We start from the raw sequence: 21,025 nt of genomic DNA, 5'->3' as shown, positions 1-21,025 counted from the left end.
TAAACAATTTAAAGGCAATGCTACCAAATACTAATTGAGTGTATGGAAACTTCTGACCCACTGGGAATGTGATGAAACAAATAACAGCTGAAATAAATCATTCTCTCTTTGACATTTCACATTCTTAAAATAAAGTGGTGATCCTAACTGACCTAAGACAGGGAATTTTTACTAGGATTAAATGTCAGAAATTGTGAAAAACTTAGTTCAAACGTATTTGGCTAAGGTGTATGTAAACTTCCTACTTCAACTGGATATTCTTCTAAACCAAAAAGGGTATATTTTATTAGTTGGACATTTAAGTTCATAGTATATAGCCATTGATTCTGGAAGAACATACTGTAGAAATGCCTCATGAGCTTAGTTCAATTGTCTAACCCCATCAGAACACAAAATATAAGCTTGTTTTATGGCTTTGTTTATAAACAATGCAATTGCAAACAAACACTGTATAGCCTCAATACATGGTTAAAACTATAATTTTAATATCATAGATCATCAGGCCTTGCATCCATAGCTCTATGAATTTGTTGGTTAAGACAACATATAAAAAATTGGTGCATTTCTCCAGGCCCATACTTCAGCTGGTGTCCACTTTGTTATTGTTTGAACTGCAGATTGCCCCTTTAAAGTGAACATCCGACACCGGTCTTCTGTAGACTCCACACTATTGAAGCCCCATGCTCTACTATGTAACACGAAGATCCGGTGCTGGGAAGCACAGTAAAATGTCCATATTAGTCATCCCAATCTTCACTTTACTGAAATCAGTACTGCAATAAACTTGCCATTCAGATATGCTGTCAGGAACATGCTCAGGCCTCTCCCAGGTCCCTGTGTTATGAGTTGCAAATCCCAAGTTAGACTTTCACTGCAGGGACACGAATGATGTAAATCTTGTCATTATAAAATGCTGAGAGGCAATAAACTCATGCTGGCAGTTATGATCACAAAAATGTTCTACCCCAATATAATTTCAATAATCCTTACTGCAAGGGATGGTTTACCTTCTTACTCAATGACAGCAAACAGTTGTTAGTAAGGCTTTGGCATAATGTTGATAGATAAACAAATATCCGTATATTTAACTCATTCTTATATTTGTCTGTTTGTGGTTGTTTGGTAGTAATTAGATTACTACAGTAACATCTACAAATGTATGGATAGTGATTTGTAAATGACAAACAACTATTAGCAGTGATTTAATATGATACCTTATTATAACACATTACCTTTATATGAAGTTAGCAAAATCCAATTCAAAGACAAATATCACAGAAATTCATAGTGGCAATAGGAGTCAGCCCCTAATTCTCTCCTCCAATCCACATGCTTGATTAGGGGAGCCATAATTAACTTCTGCTTGGTTAGCACTCGAAACTCTCAACAGATAAATAGAGCCTCAGAGCAGCATCAATGACAGACAGCTTCTACCTCTGTGGTAAGACTAACTCCTTTTACTCTGTTTATTCTAGTGTCTCGGCACCTGATAATGTAGTTGAATTGTAAAGTTGAAATCTGTTCTAAATGCCATTTGTCTGTTGTGACAGGGTATGAAATGTGTTTTGTGCATGGAATGTGTTTTTAAGTGGATTCATCTGGGATGCCATTCAACTTTTTTTGCAACTCTTCAGGTGGGATGAGACTAAGTACCGTTAATGTGTGTTTAATCATGACACCTCAATGTCTTACAGAACCCTCTAACACACAATTTAATCTGGGAGAGGAAGACAAGGTGAGACATTGTTAGTTTTTCACTCAAATTTTTTCTATTGGAGAGTATTCTATGAGAGACACTGTTTTATTAATTACACAAGCTTTCTACTTACCTAACTTTGTTGCTAATGTATAAAAGAATGAGCTACCAAACCCGCTCACAGGATTGGTTAACTCTTGAGGTCCGTCTGGTCTCGACCAATTTAGGTAAATCCTCTAATCCTTTTATTGCACCCCATTATTGGAATAATATAAAAACATGAATTCCCTGGTGCCGCCACGGCAGTTTAGGACTGTGGTGTTGAATGAATTCATTGAGGATTGCAGTTGTTTCAACTGATTGTAGTATTTATTTGTTGAAATTGTGGTGCTGAGGTTGTGCCTTGTGGTTTTATTTATTCTTATTATTTTAATTGTAATGTAAATTGTTCTTCCTGTTGTGATACATTTTTTTATACTCAGGGCAACATTGGGAATGAGACCTTGGTATCAATTGGGCTATCCTGAATAAATTACAGTGAATTAAAAAAAAAATGTTTAATTCAAAATAAACTCAATCATTTGTTTGCTTTGTTTATGTTTCTCAGTGAGTTGCCACCATGAGTACCGACGCAGAGATGGCCTCTTATGGCAAAGCCGGTGTATACCTCCGTAAGCCTGAGAAGGAGAGGGTTGAGGCCCAAAGCAAGCCCTTCGATGCAAAGAATGCCTGCTATGTGACCGATGTTAAGGAGCTGTACCTCAAGGGTACCATTGTTGGCAGAGAAGGGGGAAAGGTCCAAGTGAAAGTCCTTGACACTGGGGAGGTAAGCCTACAACATAGGACAGAATTCAGTTTCAAGTTGAAGTTTGTTTATTCACAATTATATTTCAAAGAAAAATAACTTCAGATGTTGCAGGAGAACTTAAAACTTGTAGTGTATTTGAGCTTTAAAAAGGCTTCTGAATTTTGTAATTTCAGACATAATAATGAACATTTCCTGTTGCTGCAGGATTATTTTACTGCTGTAGTAAACTGGCTCAAATTAAGATCCTACATCTGTACAGTAAAATGTATGACTGACTTGATGATTACGAAATCAAAGCAGTGTCGACACAGATTCAGTAACAGTTCTTCCAATTGATCCAAGTGTAATGTAGATTACCGACTGATTTTCAGACTAATGACTTCAAAGAAGCTGATGTCTTCGAAATGAACCCTCCAAAGTTTGACATGATTGAGGACATGGCCATGATGACCTACCTCAATGAAGCCACTGTCCTGTATAACCTCAAAGAGCGTTATGCAGCATGGATGATCTACGTAAGAAACGTATTGTACATATAAATGACTGTATATAGGTATATATACACACTCATAAGTGAACATAGGACACCACCATATAAGGGAAATCTAAAATGCCAAAACTCCAAAATGCACATGCTGTTTGTAAATTAAAAACACCGTTGCAAAAATTATGTAACTGAATACAAGAAACACTTGTTAGTGTTTCATAGAAGCTCCATACAGTTTAACAGAAAGGCTGATTTTGCTAATCCCCTAACTTCCTTCCCTTCATCCAGACCTACTCCGGTCTGTTCTGTGCCACGGTGAACCCCTACAAGTGGCTCCCTGTGTACGACGAAGAGGTTGTTAACGCTTACAGAGGAAAGAAGCGCATGGAGGCTCCACCCCATATCTTCTCTGTCTCTGACAGGGCCTATCAGTTCATGTTGACGGGTATGATTTTATACATGTGGATGAACGGATAGATTGATGGATAAATAGATAGAAGCTCATACAAACAGATATGGGCAGCCATGGTACTAGCTGGAAACATCAATGCAATAGTATTTTTTTCATTTACTTCTAGTGAAAAGCGTGTGCAACACTATCCACTACTTTAAGATGAATGCCATAATGTATCAAAACTGTTTATATACATATTCTTTGTTGTTTTTTTGCCTGCAGATAGGGAGAACCAGTCTATCCTGATTACGTAAGTTCTCAACTAACATCTAACATTATAGTTAGTTGGATATCATAACAATTATTAAGCGTATACATGAACTATAGTAAATGAGTAAACAACTCAAAGTGTACTTTTTAGTGATTATGTTTTGAATGTCTGACACTGAAACATGAACCTCTTATTCTCTGTCATATAAACCAGCGGAGAATCTGGTGCAGGAAAGACTGTCAACACCAAGCGTGTCATCCAATACTTTGCCACCATTGCTGTGTCTGGAGGAGAAAGGAAGAGGGCGGCAGAACCCGGCAAAATGCAGGTACTGGTGTAGAATCTTAATTTGATGACCCTGTTGCAGGACAACTTTCAATGCAATGCAGGAAATGTAAAACTTGTAGTGTGTTTTAGGTTTAAAAATCCTTTTGAAGTTTTCACTTTGACCTTTCAGACTTGATTTCGCCTTAAGAAAAATGTATCAACCCCTACAAAAATGTCCATTAATTATACTGAAGAAAAATATAAACGCAATATGAAACAATTTCAAAGATTTTACTGAGTTACACGTCATATAAGGAAATCAGTCAATTGAAATAAATTCATTAGTCCCTAATCTATTTCACATTACTGGGAATACAGATATGCATCTGTTGGTTACAGATACTGTACCTTTAAAAAAAAGTAAGGGCATGGATCAGAAAATCAGTCAGTATCTGGTGTGACCACCATTCACCTTATGCAGCGCAACACATCTCCTTTGCATAGAGCTGATCAGGCTGTTTATTGTGGCCTGTGGAATGTTGTCCCACTCCTCTTCAATGGTTGTGCGAAGTTTCTGGATATTGGTGTGAACTGGAACAAGCTGTCGTACATGTCGATCCAGAGCATCCCAAACATGGCATGACAATGGGCCTCAGGATCTCGTCACGGTATCTCTGTGCATTCAAATTTCGATCTATAAAATGATATTCTATTTAAACATGAGACACCTGTAGCATTGTGTTGTGTGACAAGACTGCACATTTTCGAGTGGCCTTTTATTGTCCCCAGCACAAGGTGCACTTGAGTAATGATCAAGCTGTTTCATTATCTTTTTGATATGCCAAACCTGTCAGGTGGATGGATTATCTTTGCAAAGGAGAAAAACGAACAGAGATGTAAACAAATTTGTGCACAACATTTGAGAGGAATACGTTTTTTGTGTATATGGAACATTTCTGGGATTTTTTATTTCAGCTCATGAAAAATGGGACCAACACTTTACATGTTACATTTATATTTTTGTTCAGTGTATAATCCACATAATTATTCACATTTCCTGTTGCTACAGCATTATTTTGCTGCGGTGTCAAAGTGGCTCAAATTAAGATCCTACATCTGTAGGCCAGCCATATATATAACAGCTTATTTTAATACAGTTCCACCACTGTTGAAGAAGGGTGTTCTACAGTACTGTATGTCATGCTGTTTCTGACCAACTTGTGTTCGTCTCCCTCAGGGGTCTCTTGAAGATCAGATTATTGCTGCCAACCCTCTGCTGGAGGCTTACGGTAATGCCAAGACAGTTCGGAACGACAACTCTTCTCGTTTTGTAAGTATGAGGGACACACTTGCCATACTTAAATATTCCTTATTGATCTAGAATGACATGACAATGAAAGGCTGTACGATTGAGACCTACTCAGTATTTCCAAATGTCAGTGTTAAACGACAGTTTAGAAATAAAGTAAAGCACTATTTTCAGAGTACTGAGATGGACACCATGACAGTTTCCTTTTGTTGACTCATTCCCTCATTTCTAACCCCCATGCTCTACTTTAGGGTAAATTCATCAGGATTCACTTCCACAGTAATGGCAAACTGTCTAGTGCTGACATTGAGACTTGTAAGTTGGGTGGATTGTTTGTCATGAATGCACAATGTCCTAAATTCACAGAGATTATGTTTTAAGGAGACCAAGCACTGAATGTTATCACCTGTTCTCTTTCAGACCTGCTGGAGAAGTCCAGAGTGACCTTCCAGCTGCCCGATGAGAGAAGCTACCACATATTCTACCAGATGATGACCAACCACAAGCCTGAGCTGATTGGTACGACAAAGTAGAAAGCTGTTTGACTATTTTTCTCATTTAGTTGACAGGGAAATTGCACCTGAAATGTGAAATGTGAAATGTGTCTTCCGAATTTAACCCAACCCCTCTGAATCAGAGAGGTGTGTGGGGGGGATGCCTTAATCGACGTCCTCGCCATCAGCGCCCGGGGAGCAGTTGTTGTTGGGGGTTAACTGCTTTGCTCAAGGACAGAGCGGCAGATTTATCCACCTTGCTGGCTCGGGGATTCGTACCAGCGACCTTTCGGTTACTGGCCCAACGCTCTTAACCACTAGGCTACTTGCATGGAGAACTACTGCACTCCAGTGGAAATGATGGGGTAAAATCAATCAAACAATCCAAGACAAAGTGACAATTCACCACTCAAATGTTGCCCTTATTTGATGACAAGTTAAATGGTATTGTGAAAGATGACATTTCCAGCCTCAGAGAGTTGGAGTCGCGCAAACCAATAAAGGTTCTTCCTGTAGTTTAATGTGCCTGAGAGTCATAAAGTCAGCTTCGTACTCCTGTGGTATAGACTCCTAGGAGGAATAGGGAGGAGAAATGATCAAATCCATACGGTTTCATTTGACCGCTCTATTTTTCACTGCATTACATTTGTATTTTGAGTTGCATTTGGCTCCCAATGCAGACACAGTACGTCCTTTATGTCCGCACTTTCTAACCTTAATCTTCATCTCATGCAAGAGAGGAAAAGGGAGGGGAAAGCAAATTCCATCTGGTTTAACTAACTCTCTGTCCGGTTCTCCGTCCCCACAGAAATGACGCTCATCACCACCAACCCCTACGACTTCCCCATGATCAGCCAGGGGCAGATCAAAGTGGCCTCTATCGATGACAAAGAGGAGCTGGATGCCACAGATGTGAGTCTCAAACTATATACAAGAATGAATAACGCCTCTATCTCCACTGAATTATATGTTGTAACTTAACTCCAAGCAGTGCAGCCCCATGACAGTTTTGTCCAGTTTGAAACTCCCTGCACTTGTGATATCTCCTTTATGTGCGTACACTAACTTTACCTATGAAATTCCTGTCACTCAGGCCGCCATTGACATCCTGGGCTTCACCAATGATGAGAAGATGGGCATCTACAAGCTGACCGGCGCTGTCATGCACCACGGAAACTTACGTTTCAAGCAGAAGCAGCGTGAGGAGCAGGCCGAGCCAGACGGCACAGAGGGTGAGTCCTTTCTCCAAACACCGGAATAGACAGAATGAAACTGGTTTCTCTGTCAGAGTAACACTACATTTGTGCCTGTACATTTGTCCCTGATGCTCTTTCTCTCTACAGTAGCTGATAAAATCGGTTACCTCCTGGGTCTGAACTCAGCTGACATGCTGAAACTTCTGTGCTACCCCAGAGTGAAAGTCGGCAATGAGTTTGTGACCAAGGGACAGACCGTGCCTCAGGTGAGGTCTTTACATCCAAGATTACATAATTGCTACAACACCACGATTCATTTCATGTTAGATTTTTTTTAAATCAAGCTCTATACCAGCAAGACATGATCAATGTCTCACATATTAACTGGAGGTATTGTTTTTGCACAGGTGTATAACTCTGTGAGCGCTCTGGCCAAGTCCATCTATGAGAGGATGTTCTTGTGGATGGTCATCCGTATCAACCAGATGTTGGACACCAAGCAACAAAGGAACTTCTACATCGGTGTGCTCGACATTGCTGGGTTTGAGATCTTTGACGTAAGTTTGTGATTATTACAGAATAAAGAGTTTATGGCTTTAAGGTCTTATGACAGAAGGTGATTGAACTAATCTTCTTTGAAATTCACTAACAGTACAACAGCATGGAGCAGCTGTGTATCAACTTCACCAACGAGAAACTGCAACAGTTCTTCAACCATCACATGTTTGTCCTGGAGCAAGAGGAGTACAAGAAGGAGGGAATCATCTGGGAGTTCATTGATTTCGGCATGGACTTGGCTGCCTGCATTGAGCTTATTGAGAAGGTACGCAGACTGGGAATTCTACTTAAAAAATAATGTACTGTAGAATGGCCTACAACAGAGTTGACAGGGACGGATGTTGGAGTTGAGAGTGAATTATTATCCCTTTGGTACAAGATGGCTGCTATTAATCCTGCTGTTACATTTTTCATCAGCCAATGGGCATCTTCTCCATCCTTGAAGAGGAGTGCATGTTCCCCAAGGCTTCAGACACTTCCTTCAAGAACAAGCTGTATGACCAGCATATGGGCAAGAAAAACACTTTCCAGAAGCCAAAGCCTGCCAAGGGAAAGGCCGAGGCCCACTTCTCCTTGGTGCACTACGCTGGTATTGTGGACTACAACATCTGTGGCTGGCTGGACAAGAATAAGGACCCCCTGAACGACTCAGTGGTGCAGCTCTACCAGAAGTCTTCAGTCAAACTGCTGGTTCTGATCTATGTTGATTCTCCAGCTGAAGGTCATTTAACATTGTTAAATAATAGTTTTTGCCAATATTCCCGATATCAACATTACATTACACAAACTATTTGGTAGCAGTTGCAAATAGATTATCTCCTAAATAAAATATGGTGTTCACCAAATCACTCATGATTTGAACTATTTTTACAGACAGAGCATCCAAGAAGGGAGGCAAGAAAAAGGGAGGCTCCATGCAGACAGTGTCTTCCCAGTTCAGGGTGAGCTTTTCAAACTTGTATTCAAAGTTATCTGGTTAACTTGTCTGGTCAACATTTTTAACGCACCTTATTGACCAGATAAGTTCATTTGTATGAACGATTTCTGAGGTGGCTGTTTGGCATGTCCCCGCCCTGCAGGAGAACTTGGGCAAGCTGATGACCAACTTGAGGAGCACTCACCCTCACTTTGTGCGCTGTCTGATCCCCAATGAGTCAAAGACTCCAGGTACAAGAAACATCGAGTGAAATACAAAATTGTAACCCAATGGTTTAGCAGCTAGTGAGATTCAGTACCTTAAAACAAAATAAGTACTAAGTAACTACCTGTACTTACATGTGGTGCAAGATAGCTTATTATAAGTTATTCCCATATATTTACCCAGAAATAATAGCACTTACATCACCACAATATAATTGTAGCCCTTACAATGTTTCAGTGTTTCTTAGCTTTAACGATATTTTGTGTTTTTCCAGGTCTGATGGAGAACTTCCTGGTTATCCACCAGCTAAGGTGTAACGGTGTACTGGAGGGTATCAGGATTTGTAGAAAGGGGTTCCCCAGCAGAATTCCCTACGGTGACTTCAAGCAGAGGTACCCTTTAGAAATGTCATCTATCTAACATGGCTCCATGTTAACTTTAGAATATAACTGAATTTGACAAAATAATAAGAAACTCAGAAACTCTTTCATTCTGAGATCTTAAAAGATTATATTCTGAAATCTTAAAAGATTACATTCTGAGATTTAATAAATACAGACCAAAACAATGTTTGGCATCAATTTGCCTATGCTAGATTTCATTAAAAAATGTAAAAGAAGAATGGCTAGAATGTTCAGCTGATTTCATAAACAGTGGTAGAACTGTGACACAGCAACAGAATAGCTTTGTTTGCCCACAACTTAAAAACTGACAGTTGCCAGTCTCTCCTAATCCAGGTACAAAGTACTGAATCCCAGTGTTATCCCAGACGGAACATTTATGGACAACAAGAAGGCTTCTGAGAATCTGCTTGGGTCAATCAATGTGGCGCATGAGCAGTACAAGTTTGGACACACCAAGGTCAGTGTTCAAATACACTCAGGAAAGCAAACACAAAACATAAGTAAAACAACAATGTAAATGCTAACCACTCAACGCCTTTTTACAATAAATCTTGCCGTGTTGATCCCTCATTTAAATTCAACCCTGCTTTCTGACTTCTGATGACATCCATTGATAATGTTGACCTATTCTCAGGTGTTCTTAGTTCTTACCGGTGTCTCGGGCATTTACCTTACTGTTACCTTCCTGTTACATGCGCTCAGGTGTTCTTCAAAGCTGGTCTGCTGGGTGTCCTGGAGGAGATGCGAGACGAGAGACTGGCCTCTCTGGTCTGCATGATACAGTCTCTGTGTCGTGGGTTCGTCATGAGGAAGGAGTTTGTGAAGATGATGGAGCGGAGGTGAGGGATAGAAGATATCTCAAGATAAAGGCTCATCCAAATTCATCTAACAGGGTTGCAGTGGTTTCCATTTAATCTCCAACGATTCCAGGGATCAAATTGAACATGTTATATTCACCTTAAATTTACAAATCCTATACTTTTTTTGATTCATTAATTGAATTTCACTTTATTTTCTCTGAGGAGCTGGAATGTTGTCCTGTAAATAACATATTACTATTATTTAGCCATAACACTCACCAAGATCCCTGTTTCCTGTTGTTCAGAGAGGCTGTCTTCACCATCAAATACAACATTCGCTCATTCATGAATGTTAAACACTGGCCATGGATGAAGGTGTATTACAAGATCAAGCCACTGCTGAAGAGTGCTGAGACTGAGAAGGAGCTAGCCAACATGAAGGAGGACATTGAGAAGTGCAAAATTGCCCTGACCAAGGCTGAGGCCCGCAAGACAGAGCTTGAGGAGAAGATGGTGACCGTTCTGCAGGAGAGGAATGACCTGACGCTCCAAGTTGCATCTGTGAGCATCTGTCAATTGCCTGGCTTGATTGCCCATATTTTATTGAAGACGATGAACAGGAGGTGTGCACTGATTAAATTGATGTCTGCCTATTTTTCTATCATTGTGAAACTAGGAATCAGAGAATCTGACTGATGCTGAGGAGAGGTGCGAGGGGCTGATCAAGAGCAAGATCCAGCTGGAGGCCAAACTCAAAGAGACGACCGAAAGGCTGGAGGATGAGGAGGAGATGAATGCTGAGCTGACCTCCAAGAAGAGGAAGCTGGAGGATGAGTGTTCGGAGTTGAAGAAGGACATTGATGACCTGGAGCTCACCCTGGCCAAAGTGGAGAAGGAGAAGCACGCCACTGAAAACAAGGTCTAAAATGTTGACATAGCTGAACAATAGTAAAATCAAACCAAAGCTAAACAATGATTGAAACTAACTACACAACTTACATACAAATGTTGTTGTGGCTGTGTTCAGGTCAAAAATCTGACTGAGGAGATGGCCTCTCAAGATGAGAGCGTTGCCAAGCTGACCAAGGAGAAGAAAGCCCTCCAAGAGGCCCAACAGCAGACACTGGATGACCTGCAGGCAGAGGAGGACAAAGTCAACACTCTGACCAAGGCCAAGGCCAAGCTGGAACAGCAAGTTGATGACGTGAGTGGTGTCACACTTTATCGAGTCATGGATTTCTATATTGTTAGATTATACATTTAGCTAGGCCACGGCATAATCATTGATTGTTTAAAATTAACTGACACAAGTATCTTAACATGTAGCTTGAGGCTTCTCTGGAGCAAGAGAAGAGGCTCCGTATGGACTTTGAGAGAGCCAAGAGAAAGCTGGAGGGAGACCTGAAACTTGCCCAGGAATCCATAATGGACCTGGAGAATGACAAGCAGCAGTCTGAAGAAAAGATCAAAAAGTACATTAAAAAAATAGTTTTCTGTAGTTAGGAGTTTGAAAGACTCTTTTAAATGGAAAAATTACTGCTGAGTAGTGATGCATTTATCTTACCATAGGAAGGACTTTGAGACCAGCCAGCTCCTCAGCATGATTGAGGATGAGCAGTCTCTGGGTGGTCAGCTGCAGAAGAAAATCAAGGAACTCCAGGTACAGTAGAGTATCTAAACCCGGCTTCAGTATAGTATTCCATATAATACTAGATGTTCTAGATACTAGATGTTCAAGATACTACATGTTCTAGAGACTACATATTCTAGATACTAGATGTCAGTCTTACGTATTTAGCAACTTTCTGTTGTAATAAAACAACAATAAAACTGTGTATAAATACACAACTATCCAGCCTATTTTTTTATTTTTTTGCAAGGTCAGTTTAAATTTCCCCATCCTAAACCCCCTGCCTTGTTTTAGGCTCGTATTGAGGAACTGGAGGAGGATATTGAGGCTGAGCATTCTGCCAGGGCAAAGGTTGAGAAGCAGAGGGCCGATCTCTCCAGGGAACTTGAGGAGATCAGTGATAGGCTGGAGGAAGCTGGAGGAGCCACTGCTGCTCAGATCGAGATGAACAAGAAGCGCGAGGCTGAGTTCCAGAAACTGAGACGCGACCTCGAGGAGTCGACCCTGCAGCACGAGGCCACAGCCGCAGTCCTAAGGAAGAAGCAGGCTGACAGCGTGGCGGAGCTCGGAGAGCAGATCGACAACCTGCAGCGTGTCAAGCAGAAACTGGAGAAGGAGAAGAGCGAGTACAAGATGGAGATTGATGACCTCTCCAGCAACATGGAGGCTGTCACCAAGACTAAGGTGAGTATTTGAATCAAACCCCAAATACTCAACATGAATGGATGAATGGAATGCTGCCAGACAGCAGAATGGCATCCAGCTCTAAAGTTGGACACATTTGTAAGCACACCACAGCTTCAACCTAGTGGGTTAATCCTATAAGCATATAGGGTAGTGCAATGACCTCGAAGGTGCAGGGCTGGAGTAGCATCGCTCCCAAATTACTATCTACAAAACCCTACTGCAAGACAGAAATGTATACAAGCTGTACACCATAAGAATGTAAAATAAAAATGACATATCTATATTTCACTAACAGGGCAATCTGGAGAAGATGTGCCGTACTATTGAGGATCAGCTGAGTGAGCTCAAGACTGGGAACGATGAGAACCTTCGCCAGATCAACGACATCAGTGGACATAGGGCCAGACTCCTGACTGAGAACGGTACCCACAACAATGACCAACACATTTTCCATACATAATCTAAATCAGTACCCAACAACATGTGTTAGGGGCTATTGTACAAGGCTACAGTATTTTTAAGAACAGAAGAATTTACAATGTGTATTCTCATCCCTTGCAGGTGAGTTTGGACGCCAGCTGGAAGAGAAGGGAGCTCTGGTGTTTCAGCTGACCAGAGGCAAGCAGGCCTTCACACAGCAGGTGGAGGAGCTAAAGAGGCAGATTGAGGAGGAGGTCAAAGTAAGGGAGGCAAAATGCTCTACCAAGCACAGAGTATAGAGTCAAATGCCTCTTGGCATGTTTATAATAACTAAACCATCCTCAGCAATGTATTACTGTAACCTGTTTTGCTATCTCTCACTCAGGCTAAGAATTCCCTGGCCCATGGTGTCCAGTCTGCCCGCCATGACTGTGACCTTCTGAGGGAGCAGTTTGAGTTGGAGCAAGAGGCCAAGGCAGAGCTGCAACGCTGCATGTCTAAGGCCAACAGCGAGGTGGCTCAGTGGAGGACCAAGTATGAGACGGATGCCATCCAGCGCACAGAGGAGCTTGAGGAGGCCAAGTAAGCAGTTACACTTGAAAAGAAACCTCTCATTAGAACTATGATCCTAAATGTGCGCATCTTCACACCTTCCTAATTTCACTTAGTTATGAGGCATCATGTTTATATGATACGTTTGTCTGAATACCTGTGGAAGCATTAGAAGATGGACTCTTTCCTGTCTAACAGGAAAAAGCTGACGCAGCGTCTGCAGGACGCTGAGGAAATGATTGAGGCAACAAACTCAAAGTGTGCTTCGCTGGAGAAGACCAAGCAAAGGCTGCTGGGAGAGGTGGAGGACATCATGATTGATGTAGAGAGGGCCAACGCTATGGCTGGCAACCTTGATAAGAAGCAGAGGAACTTCGACAAGGTGAAAAAGAACACTTCACACACTATACTGACTTTGAAATGTGCTATTAAATGGACTGGAAAAATAAATAGCAACAACACAACAACAAAAGATTGATAGGCATTATCAATATGACCCTGCTGGTCATCTATGAACATCTTGGCCATGTTCTGTTATAATCTCCACCCGGCACAGCCAGAAGAGGACTGGCCACCCCTCATAGCCTGGTTCCTTTCTAGGTTTCTTCCTAGGTTCTTGGCCTTTCTAGGGAGTTTTTCCTAGCCACCGTGCTTCTACACCTGCATTGCTTGCTGTTTGTGGTTTTAGGCTGGGTTTCTGTACAGCACTTTGTGACATCAGCTGATGTAAGAAGGGCTTTATAAATACATTTGATTGATTGATGTGCCTCCAGTGATCATAATGTATCATGGCTTATTTCTGATTAGAGGTAAAAGCTGCATCAAGAATAAACTGTTAAATCCCATAAAATCCAATAGGTTCTGGCTGAGTGGAAGCAGAAGTATGAGGAGGGCCAGGCTGAGCTGGAAGGAGCTCAGAAGGAGGCTCGTTCTATGAGCACAGAGCTCTTCAAGATGAAGAACTCCTATGAGGAGGCTCTGGATCAGCTGGAGACTCTGAAGAGAGAGAACAAGAACCTCCAACGTGAGTAAACAACAGGAGTTGTTTATTTGGCCCATTTGGAGTGTACGGTTTACAATCACTTTTTTATTGTTATCAGTTATAGCTGTATTCTTTTGAAACATCTACGGTAGCAAAAGGCTTTTATGCAAAGCTGTATGATATTTGGCAACAATCACCAAAAATCTCCCTGTTCTAAACCATTTCTCGGTGTTTGTGCAGAAGAGATCTCTGACCTGACTGAACAGATCGGAGAGACAAGCAAGAGCATCCATGAGCTGGAAAAGGCCAAGAAGACTGTGGAGATGGAGAATTCTGAGATCCAGACCGCTCTGGAGGAGGCTGAAGTGAGCAGATACTATACATCCTTATGTAGTCGAATAATTAAACAGAATGAAAGCTACAGTGCTGTTCAGTACTCCTCTATTGGTACTTCTTGTAGTAATATAGCTTACAGTTCTTCACTAGGTGGTGCGCTGCTCGGAATAGCGGACGTGCATAAAGATGGCGGTCTCCATGTAGTTACCACAAATTACCCTCCGTCACTCATTTTTTGTATCTGCATTACCGGTGCATCAATTCTGACACCAACAGGCTCTTGAACAGGTTCTATCCCCAAGCAATATGACTGACAAGCTACACGGACTATCTGAGTTTATTGACCTTTTATTTCAATCTTTGCACACTCACAGGGCCCTACCCACTCTCACACATACTCACTCCATCATCTGCTCACTCACACATACTCACTCCATCATCCGCTCACTCACAGGGCCCTACCCACTCTCACACACACTCACTCCATCATCTGCTCACTCACAGGGCCCTACCCACTCTCACACATACTCACTCCATCATCTGCTCACTCACAGGGCCCTACACACTCTCACTCCATCATCTGCTCACTCACACATACTCACCCCATCTGCTCACACACACTCACTCATCTGCTCACTCACACATACTCACTCCATCTGCTCACTCACACCTAATATGCACATACATTTATACTGACTCTACACACCCACTCACATACTTTATTATATATATTTTTTATGTAACCTTTATTTAACTAGGCAAGTCAGTTAAGAACAAATTCTTATTTACAGTGACGTCCAACTCCTACCCCGGCATTGTTATGTTTTGAGTTTGCAAGAAAGGCATTTCACTGTACTTGTGCATATGACTTTAAAACTTGAAACATTAGCACAGTATACATGATCCTGTTTCTAGCTCCCAGACATCGGCATATATATAATTTAATAAAGTAGATTGTGTTGATTTATTGGCACATTGAACCATGTTGTGCGCCATAGTTTAAAAACTCGGATTGTAGTGTTAAAACAATGACGTCATATCTGTGTTCTGCCATCTTTATGCACATTGTGAAGAGTGGGCACTTTTTGATTTATGCAACTGCTTTAGGTCTTATAAACACAAAAGTAGGAGAGACAATTGTTACTTTTAGCTGTCTCCAAGTCTTATAATGTTTTAATTGCTGGCATAACCTCCGATGTCAAGCATTCTGTGACAAATGTATTTTATTTGTCCAGGGAACACTGGAGCACGAGGAATCCAAGATTCTGCGTGTGCAGCTGGAGCTGAACCAGATCAAGGGTGAGGTGGACAGGAAGCTGGCAGAGAAGGACGAGGAGATGGAGCAGATCAAGAGGAACAGCCAGCGGATTATAGAATCCATGCAGAACACACTGGACTCTGAGGTCTGCAGCAGGAGCGACGCCCTGAGGGTGAAGAAGAAGATGGATGGAGACCTGAATGAGATGGAGATGCAGCTGAGCCACGCCAACAGACAGGCCACTGAGGCCACAAAACAGCTGAGGAATGTCCAGGGACAACTTAAGGTAAAGAATGTCAAAACTTGTGACTGATTTGTTTTGGTCAAAGATTAATCAAGCAATGTAATAAAGTAGAACAGCAGTCACATTTTTCATAAAGACAACATTCACACGTCCTAATACTCTGTCGTTTTGAATTCCAGGATGCCCAATTGCTCCTTGATGACGCTGTCCGTGAGTCAGAAGACATGAAGGAGCAGGCCGCCATGGTGGAACGCAGGAACGGTCTGATGATGGCAGAGATTGAGGAGCTGAGGGCTGCTCTAGAGCAGACTGAGAGAGGCCGCAAAGTGGCTGAGCAAGAGCTGGTGGACGCCAGTGAGCGTGTGGGACTGCTCCACTCTCAGGTACGGGTCTGGTCACTCATTGGCAGTGTGAGATGATATGAGGAGAATGCCTAGAAAGCTGTACTACTATGGCTGACCCTGTAAAACAATACATTTCACAGCACCTATCCAGTGTATGTGACAACATTATTTGGGGATAAGGTAAAAAAGGGACTAGACAGTGATTTCATAAATCTAAAGATTTTTCAGGGATTATATCTTCACTGGGGGAGGCAAATGGAACTTCGACTTAATGGAACCAAATGAAACAGTTGTCTCCAACGTGCTTTTCATGACAAAATCTTTGTCATGTCCTATTTTAGCTCATTCTAGACATACAGTGCATTCGGAAAGTATTCAGACCCCTTCACTTTTTCCACATTTTCTTACATTATTCTCAAATGGATTTAATAATTTTTTTCCCCTCATTAATCTATAAACAATACCCCATAATGACAAAGCGAAAACAGGTTTTTAGAAATGTTTGCAAATGTATAAAAAATAGAAAAACAGAAATACCTTATTTACATAAGTATTCAGACCCTTTGCTATGAGACTCGAAATTGAGCTCAGGTACATCCTGTTTCCATTGATCATCCTTGAGATGTTTTTATGACTTGATTGGAGTCCAATTGTGGTAAATTCAATTGATTGGGTATGATTTGAAAAGGCACACACCTGTCTATATAAGGCCCCACAGTTGACAGTGCATGTCAGAGAAAAAACCAAGCCATGAGGTCAAAGGAATTGTCTGTAGAGCTCCGAGACAGGATTGTGTCGAGGCACAGATCTAGGGAATGGTACCAAAACATTTCTGCAGCATTGAAGACCCCCAAGAACACAGTGGCCTTCATCATTCTTAAATGGAAGAAGTTTGAAACCACCAAGACTCTTCCTAGAGCTGGCCGCCCGGCCAAACTGAGCAATCGGGGAAGAAGGGCCTAGGTCAGGGAGTGACCAAGAACCTGATGATCACTCTGACAGAGCTCTAGAGTTCCTCTGTGGAGATGGGAGAACATTCCAGAAGGACAACCATCTCTGCAGCACTCCACCAATCAGGCCTTCGTGGTGGAGTTGCCAGACGGAAGCCTCTCCTCAGTGAAAGGCACATGACAGCCCACTTGGAGTTTGCCAAAAGGAACCTAAAGACTCTCAATCTTGTTTCTCATGGTCTATCTGGTCTGATGAAACCAAGATTGAACTCTTTGGCCTGAATGCCAAGCATCACGTCTGGAGGAAACCTTGCACCCTGTGGTGATGTTTTTCAGCGGTAGGGACTGGGAAACTACTCAGAATTGAGGGAAAGATGAACGGAGCAAAGTACAGAGAGATCCTTGATAAAAACCTGCTCCAGAGCGCTCAGGACCTCAGACTGGGTCGAAGATTCACCTTCTAACAGGACAACAACCCTGAGCACACAGCCAAGACAATGCAGGAGTGGCTTCAGGACAAGTCCTTGAGCGGAGAAACTCCCCAAATACAGGTGTGCCAAGCTTGTAGCATTATACCCAAGAAGAGTCGAGACTATCGCTGCCAAAGGTGCTTCAACAAAGTACTTAGTAAAGGGTCTGAATACTTATGTAAATGTGATATTTCAGTAAAAAAAAAAAGATAAATTAGCAAAAAATTCAAAAAAACAGTTTTTACTTTGTCATTATGGAGAATTGTGTGTAGATTGATGAGGGGTGGGACAATTAAATCAATTCTAGAATATGGCTGTTATGTAACAAAATCTGGAAAACATCAAGGGGTCTGAATACTTTCCGAATGCACTGTACATCCATGCCATCTCCGATACTATAGCATACTTTATCAAGTACATTAAAGATAATGAATTACCTAAATACTTGATTAAAATCTCCTTTTTTAATATTTTTTCTTTTAACAATATTAGCATTTAAGGTTATGGAGATTGGTTTCCATGGTGTGACTGGTATATTGTGTTGAAATAAGGCAGTTCAGCCAGTCATTGATTGTTCTACATTTTCTCCTCCAGAACACCAACCTTCTGAACACTAAGAAGAAGCTGGAGGCTGACCTGGTGCAGGTGCAGGGAGAGGTGGACGACATCGTCCAGGAGACCAGGAACGCAGAAGAGAAGGCCAAGAAGGCCATCACTGATGTGAGTCCATATGTTTGGCCAAAACACAGTACAAGGTCTCCAGGCTAACTACATGAAAGTGTTAGTTAGAATTTGCAATCAGATTTTTCATAAGATTTTATGAGTGCAACAGTTAATAACAGCAGAATATCTAAGTCAAGACATGTGGTTCTCAGATCATTACAGGAAAACCTGTCTGTGTTGCCATAAGGTCTCACCTTCATTAAACCTATTTAATGATATTTCAGGCGGCCTTGATGGCTGAGGAGCTGAAGAAGGAGCAGGACACCAGCGCTCACCTGGAGAGGATGAAGAAGAACCTGGAGGTCACAGTCAAGGACCTGCAACACCGTCTGGATGAGGCAGAACATCTGGCCATGAAGGGTGGCAAGAAGCAGCTCCAGAAACTGGAGTCCAGGGTGAGTTATTCAGGCATTTAGAAGATGGGGTAAACAATTGCTTTCAATAACCCATGTTGATAAGGATACTGTCATTATCATTAGAAACTCTCCCATTAAATTTGCAAAAAGGACCTAGGAAGAGACAAAAACTATGTGATAGTTGAGTATCTGAACAAAGTCTGTATTAACTTTCGTCAACACCTTTTCTTTATGTTAGCCTGGAGGAATCTACCTCTATTTATTTGCAGTGATTTGAAACTGATTCCTCCTCGTAAAAAAACATGACCATTTCATCTGTGAAGGTACGTGAGCTGGAGGCTGAGGTGGAGTCCGAGCAGAGAAGAGGTGTAGACGCAGTTAAGGGAGTCCGCAAGTACGAGCGCAGAGTCAAGGAGCTCACATACCAAGTAAGAAAAGCACCTTAACACACAGTAATACAGACAGATGTGTATGAAAGGATGGACACTGATACATCTACTTCCGCCCACAGACTGAGGAGGACAATAAGAATGTTATCAGACTTCAGGATCTGGTAGAAAAGCTGCAGCTTAAAGTGAAGGCCTACAAGAGGCAGGCTGAGGAAGCGGTGAGTTAGGCCTAAAATGAATAGCAAGTATAATGGTTTTAGCCTGTATTAAGTTGTGTAGCGAACTTGGCCATAGTAAGCAATGCATGAAACAAATATGCCATCCTGAATAAACCAGTGATGTTGTTCTTTGTCCCTCCTCCCAGGAGGAACAAGCCAACCAGCACATGTCTAAGTTCCGTAAGGTTCAGCATGAGCTGGAGGAGGCTGAGGAACGCGCTGACATTGCAGAGTCCCAGGTCAACAAGCTCAGAGTCAAGAGCCGTGACCCCGGAAAGGTAAAGATCTGCTTTTAAACCTACACCTGAATAATGTTCAAGTAAGACTTCATCATCATCAATAAAGGCTGTCACAGACTCAGATTAAACCTAATTCTAATTCAAAACAAATAATAGTTTGGCTGCAATAACATGGCCAAAATCATTATTGGACGCAATTAAAGTAACAATAAGTAACAATTCCACCTGTCAATTACAATATAAATCCACATGAGCAAAACCTACCTTTTAGAAGGCCGCATAGCACTTTTACAGCTAATTAGCATTTTTACTGTGACTAGCTGGTCCGGCTTTTGTTGTGTACAACTTCCTGAATTATGATTGGTTATCATTTGAGACGTTCACCACAACAGCAAAAACATTAGCAGTACAAACTTCTTAACGTCTCTGCAACTGAGGTTTTTTGGATTATGACCATGGAGAAGAAGTACTAAGCCGTTCTAGGCGTTTCTAAGCAATGTTCTTAAAAAAAACATGAAGAAATTGAATTTAAGGTTAATGTTCCTTTAATCTAAATTTTAAAAGATCAGAGGCATTTCATTCCAAGTAAATTTTCATGTAACCACAATTTTAGTTATTGGTGATCTTGAGCCCAGAACTGGATATACTCATTAATATCTATTACTTTCTCTTACAGGCCAAAGAAGAGTAAACCTATTTTATTTTAAATAGAGAACTTGGACTGAACAATTCTTACGACAGCCTTACATTATTCTAGCTACTACAAGGCAGAGAAACCAGGCCAGGGGCTTGGTGGTCAGTGGGGGTACTGGTTTTTCGTTATTTTTTCCCCTTGTCATTTGGTTTTTGTGTTGTTTTGTTGTCCATTTTGTTTTGATGCGTGTTGTTGTGGTTGTCTTGTGTGTAAAAGGGGTAGCCCACAAATTGTTTTGGGGACTTGTTTACACTGTTGTATGCTCTTTAATAAAACATATTTGAAATGTAAAAACATATGTACAGTACCCTTGGTGACTTCGTGAATTCACTTTACATGATAAAAAAACGGTTAAATTAACATATTACACAACTAGGAAACATCTTAGAAATGTAGGCCTGTAAAGAAATTCAATATTACCCAAAAGCTGTGATGTAACAATTAGATTAGATTAAACCACTGACTCCACACTGTTCTGAAGGCACATTATAAGTATAATATTTAAGTGGTAATGCCAGAGAAGACAGAGTTTGGAGGATATATTGGCAATACAGGTCGCCCGATTAATCGGAATGGCCGATTAATTAGGGCCGATTTCAAGTTTTCATACCAATCGGTAATCGGTATTTTTGGCCACCGATTTGCCGATTTAATTATATATTTTTTTGTTGTTGTTATTTAAAAAAAAAAATGTTACACCTTTATTTA

General features: G+C 41.4%; 1 protein-coding gene across 1 annotated transcript; it reads left to right on the top strand.

The window, feature by feature from the left end:
* Positions 1 to 1,327: 1,327 nt before the first annotated feature.
* LOC106569363 (myosin heavy chain, fast skeletal muscle) lies at positions 1,328 to 20,615 on the top strand. Its single transcript, XM_014140668.2, has 41 exons — positions 1,328 to 1,441; positions 1,695 to 1,735; positions 2,304 to 2,522; positions 2,876 to 3,019; positions 3,280 to 3,436; positions 3,668 to 3,695; positions 3,870 to 3,984; positions 5,161 to 5,253; positions 5,484 to 5,547; positions 5,653 to 5,751; positions 6,535 to 6,638; positions 6,820 to 6,958; positions 7,070 to 7,188; positions 7,330 to 7,479; positions 7,575 to 7,745; positions 7,898 to 8,201; positions 8,354 to 8,421; positions 8,560 to 8,647; positions 8,896 to 9,013; positions 9,359 to 9,482; positions 9,728 to 9,864; positions 10,131 to 10,386; positions 10,502 to 10,744; positions 10,853 to 11,029; positions 11,152 to 11,297; positions 11,395 to 11,485; positions 11,750 to 12,139; positions 12,438 to 12,564; positions 12,704 to 12,822; positions 12,948 to 13,144; positions 13,313 to 13,496; positions 13,973 to 14,138; positions 14,337 to 14,461; positions 15,668 to 15,976; positions 16,114 to 16,317; positions 18,293 to 18,418; positions 18,646 to 18,816; positions 19,101 to 19,205; positions 19,289 to 19,384; positions 19,531 to 19,662; positions 20,300 to 20,615. Exons 3-41 carry the CDS (start codon positions 2,316 to 2,318, stop codon positions 20,312 to 20,314), a joined length of 5,808 nt encoding a protein of 1,935 aa, XP_013996143.1. The 5' UTR covers positions 1,328 to 1,441; positions 1,695 to 1,735; positions 2,304 to 2,315; the 3' UTR covers positions 20,315 to 20,615.
* Positions 20,616 to 21,025: the final 410 nt, after the last annotated feature.

The sequence above is a fragment of the Salmo salar genome, chromosome ssa01, assembly GCF_905237065.1.
Source record: "Salmo salar chromosome ssa01, Ssal_v3.1, whole genome shotgun sequence".
Lineage (NCBI taxonomy): Eukaryota > Metazoa > Chordata > Actinopteri > Salmoniformes > Salmonidae > Salmo > Salmo salar.
Note: the sequence above shows the minus strand (reverse complement) of the source record. Positions and strands in the feature narration are given on the sequence as shown.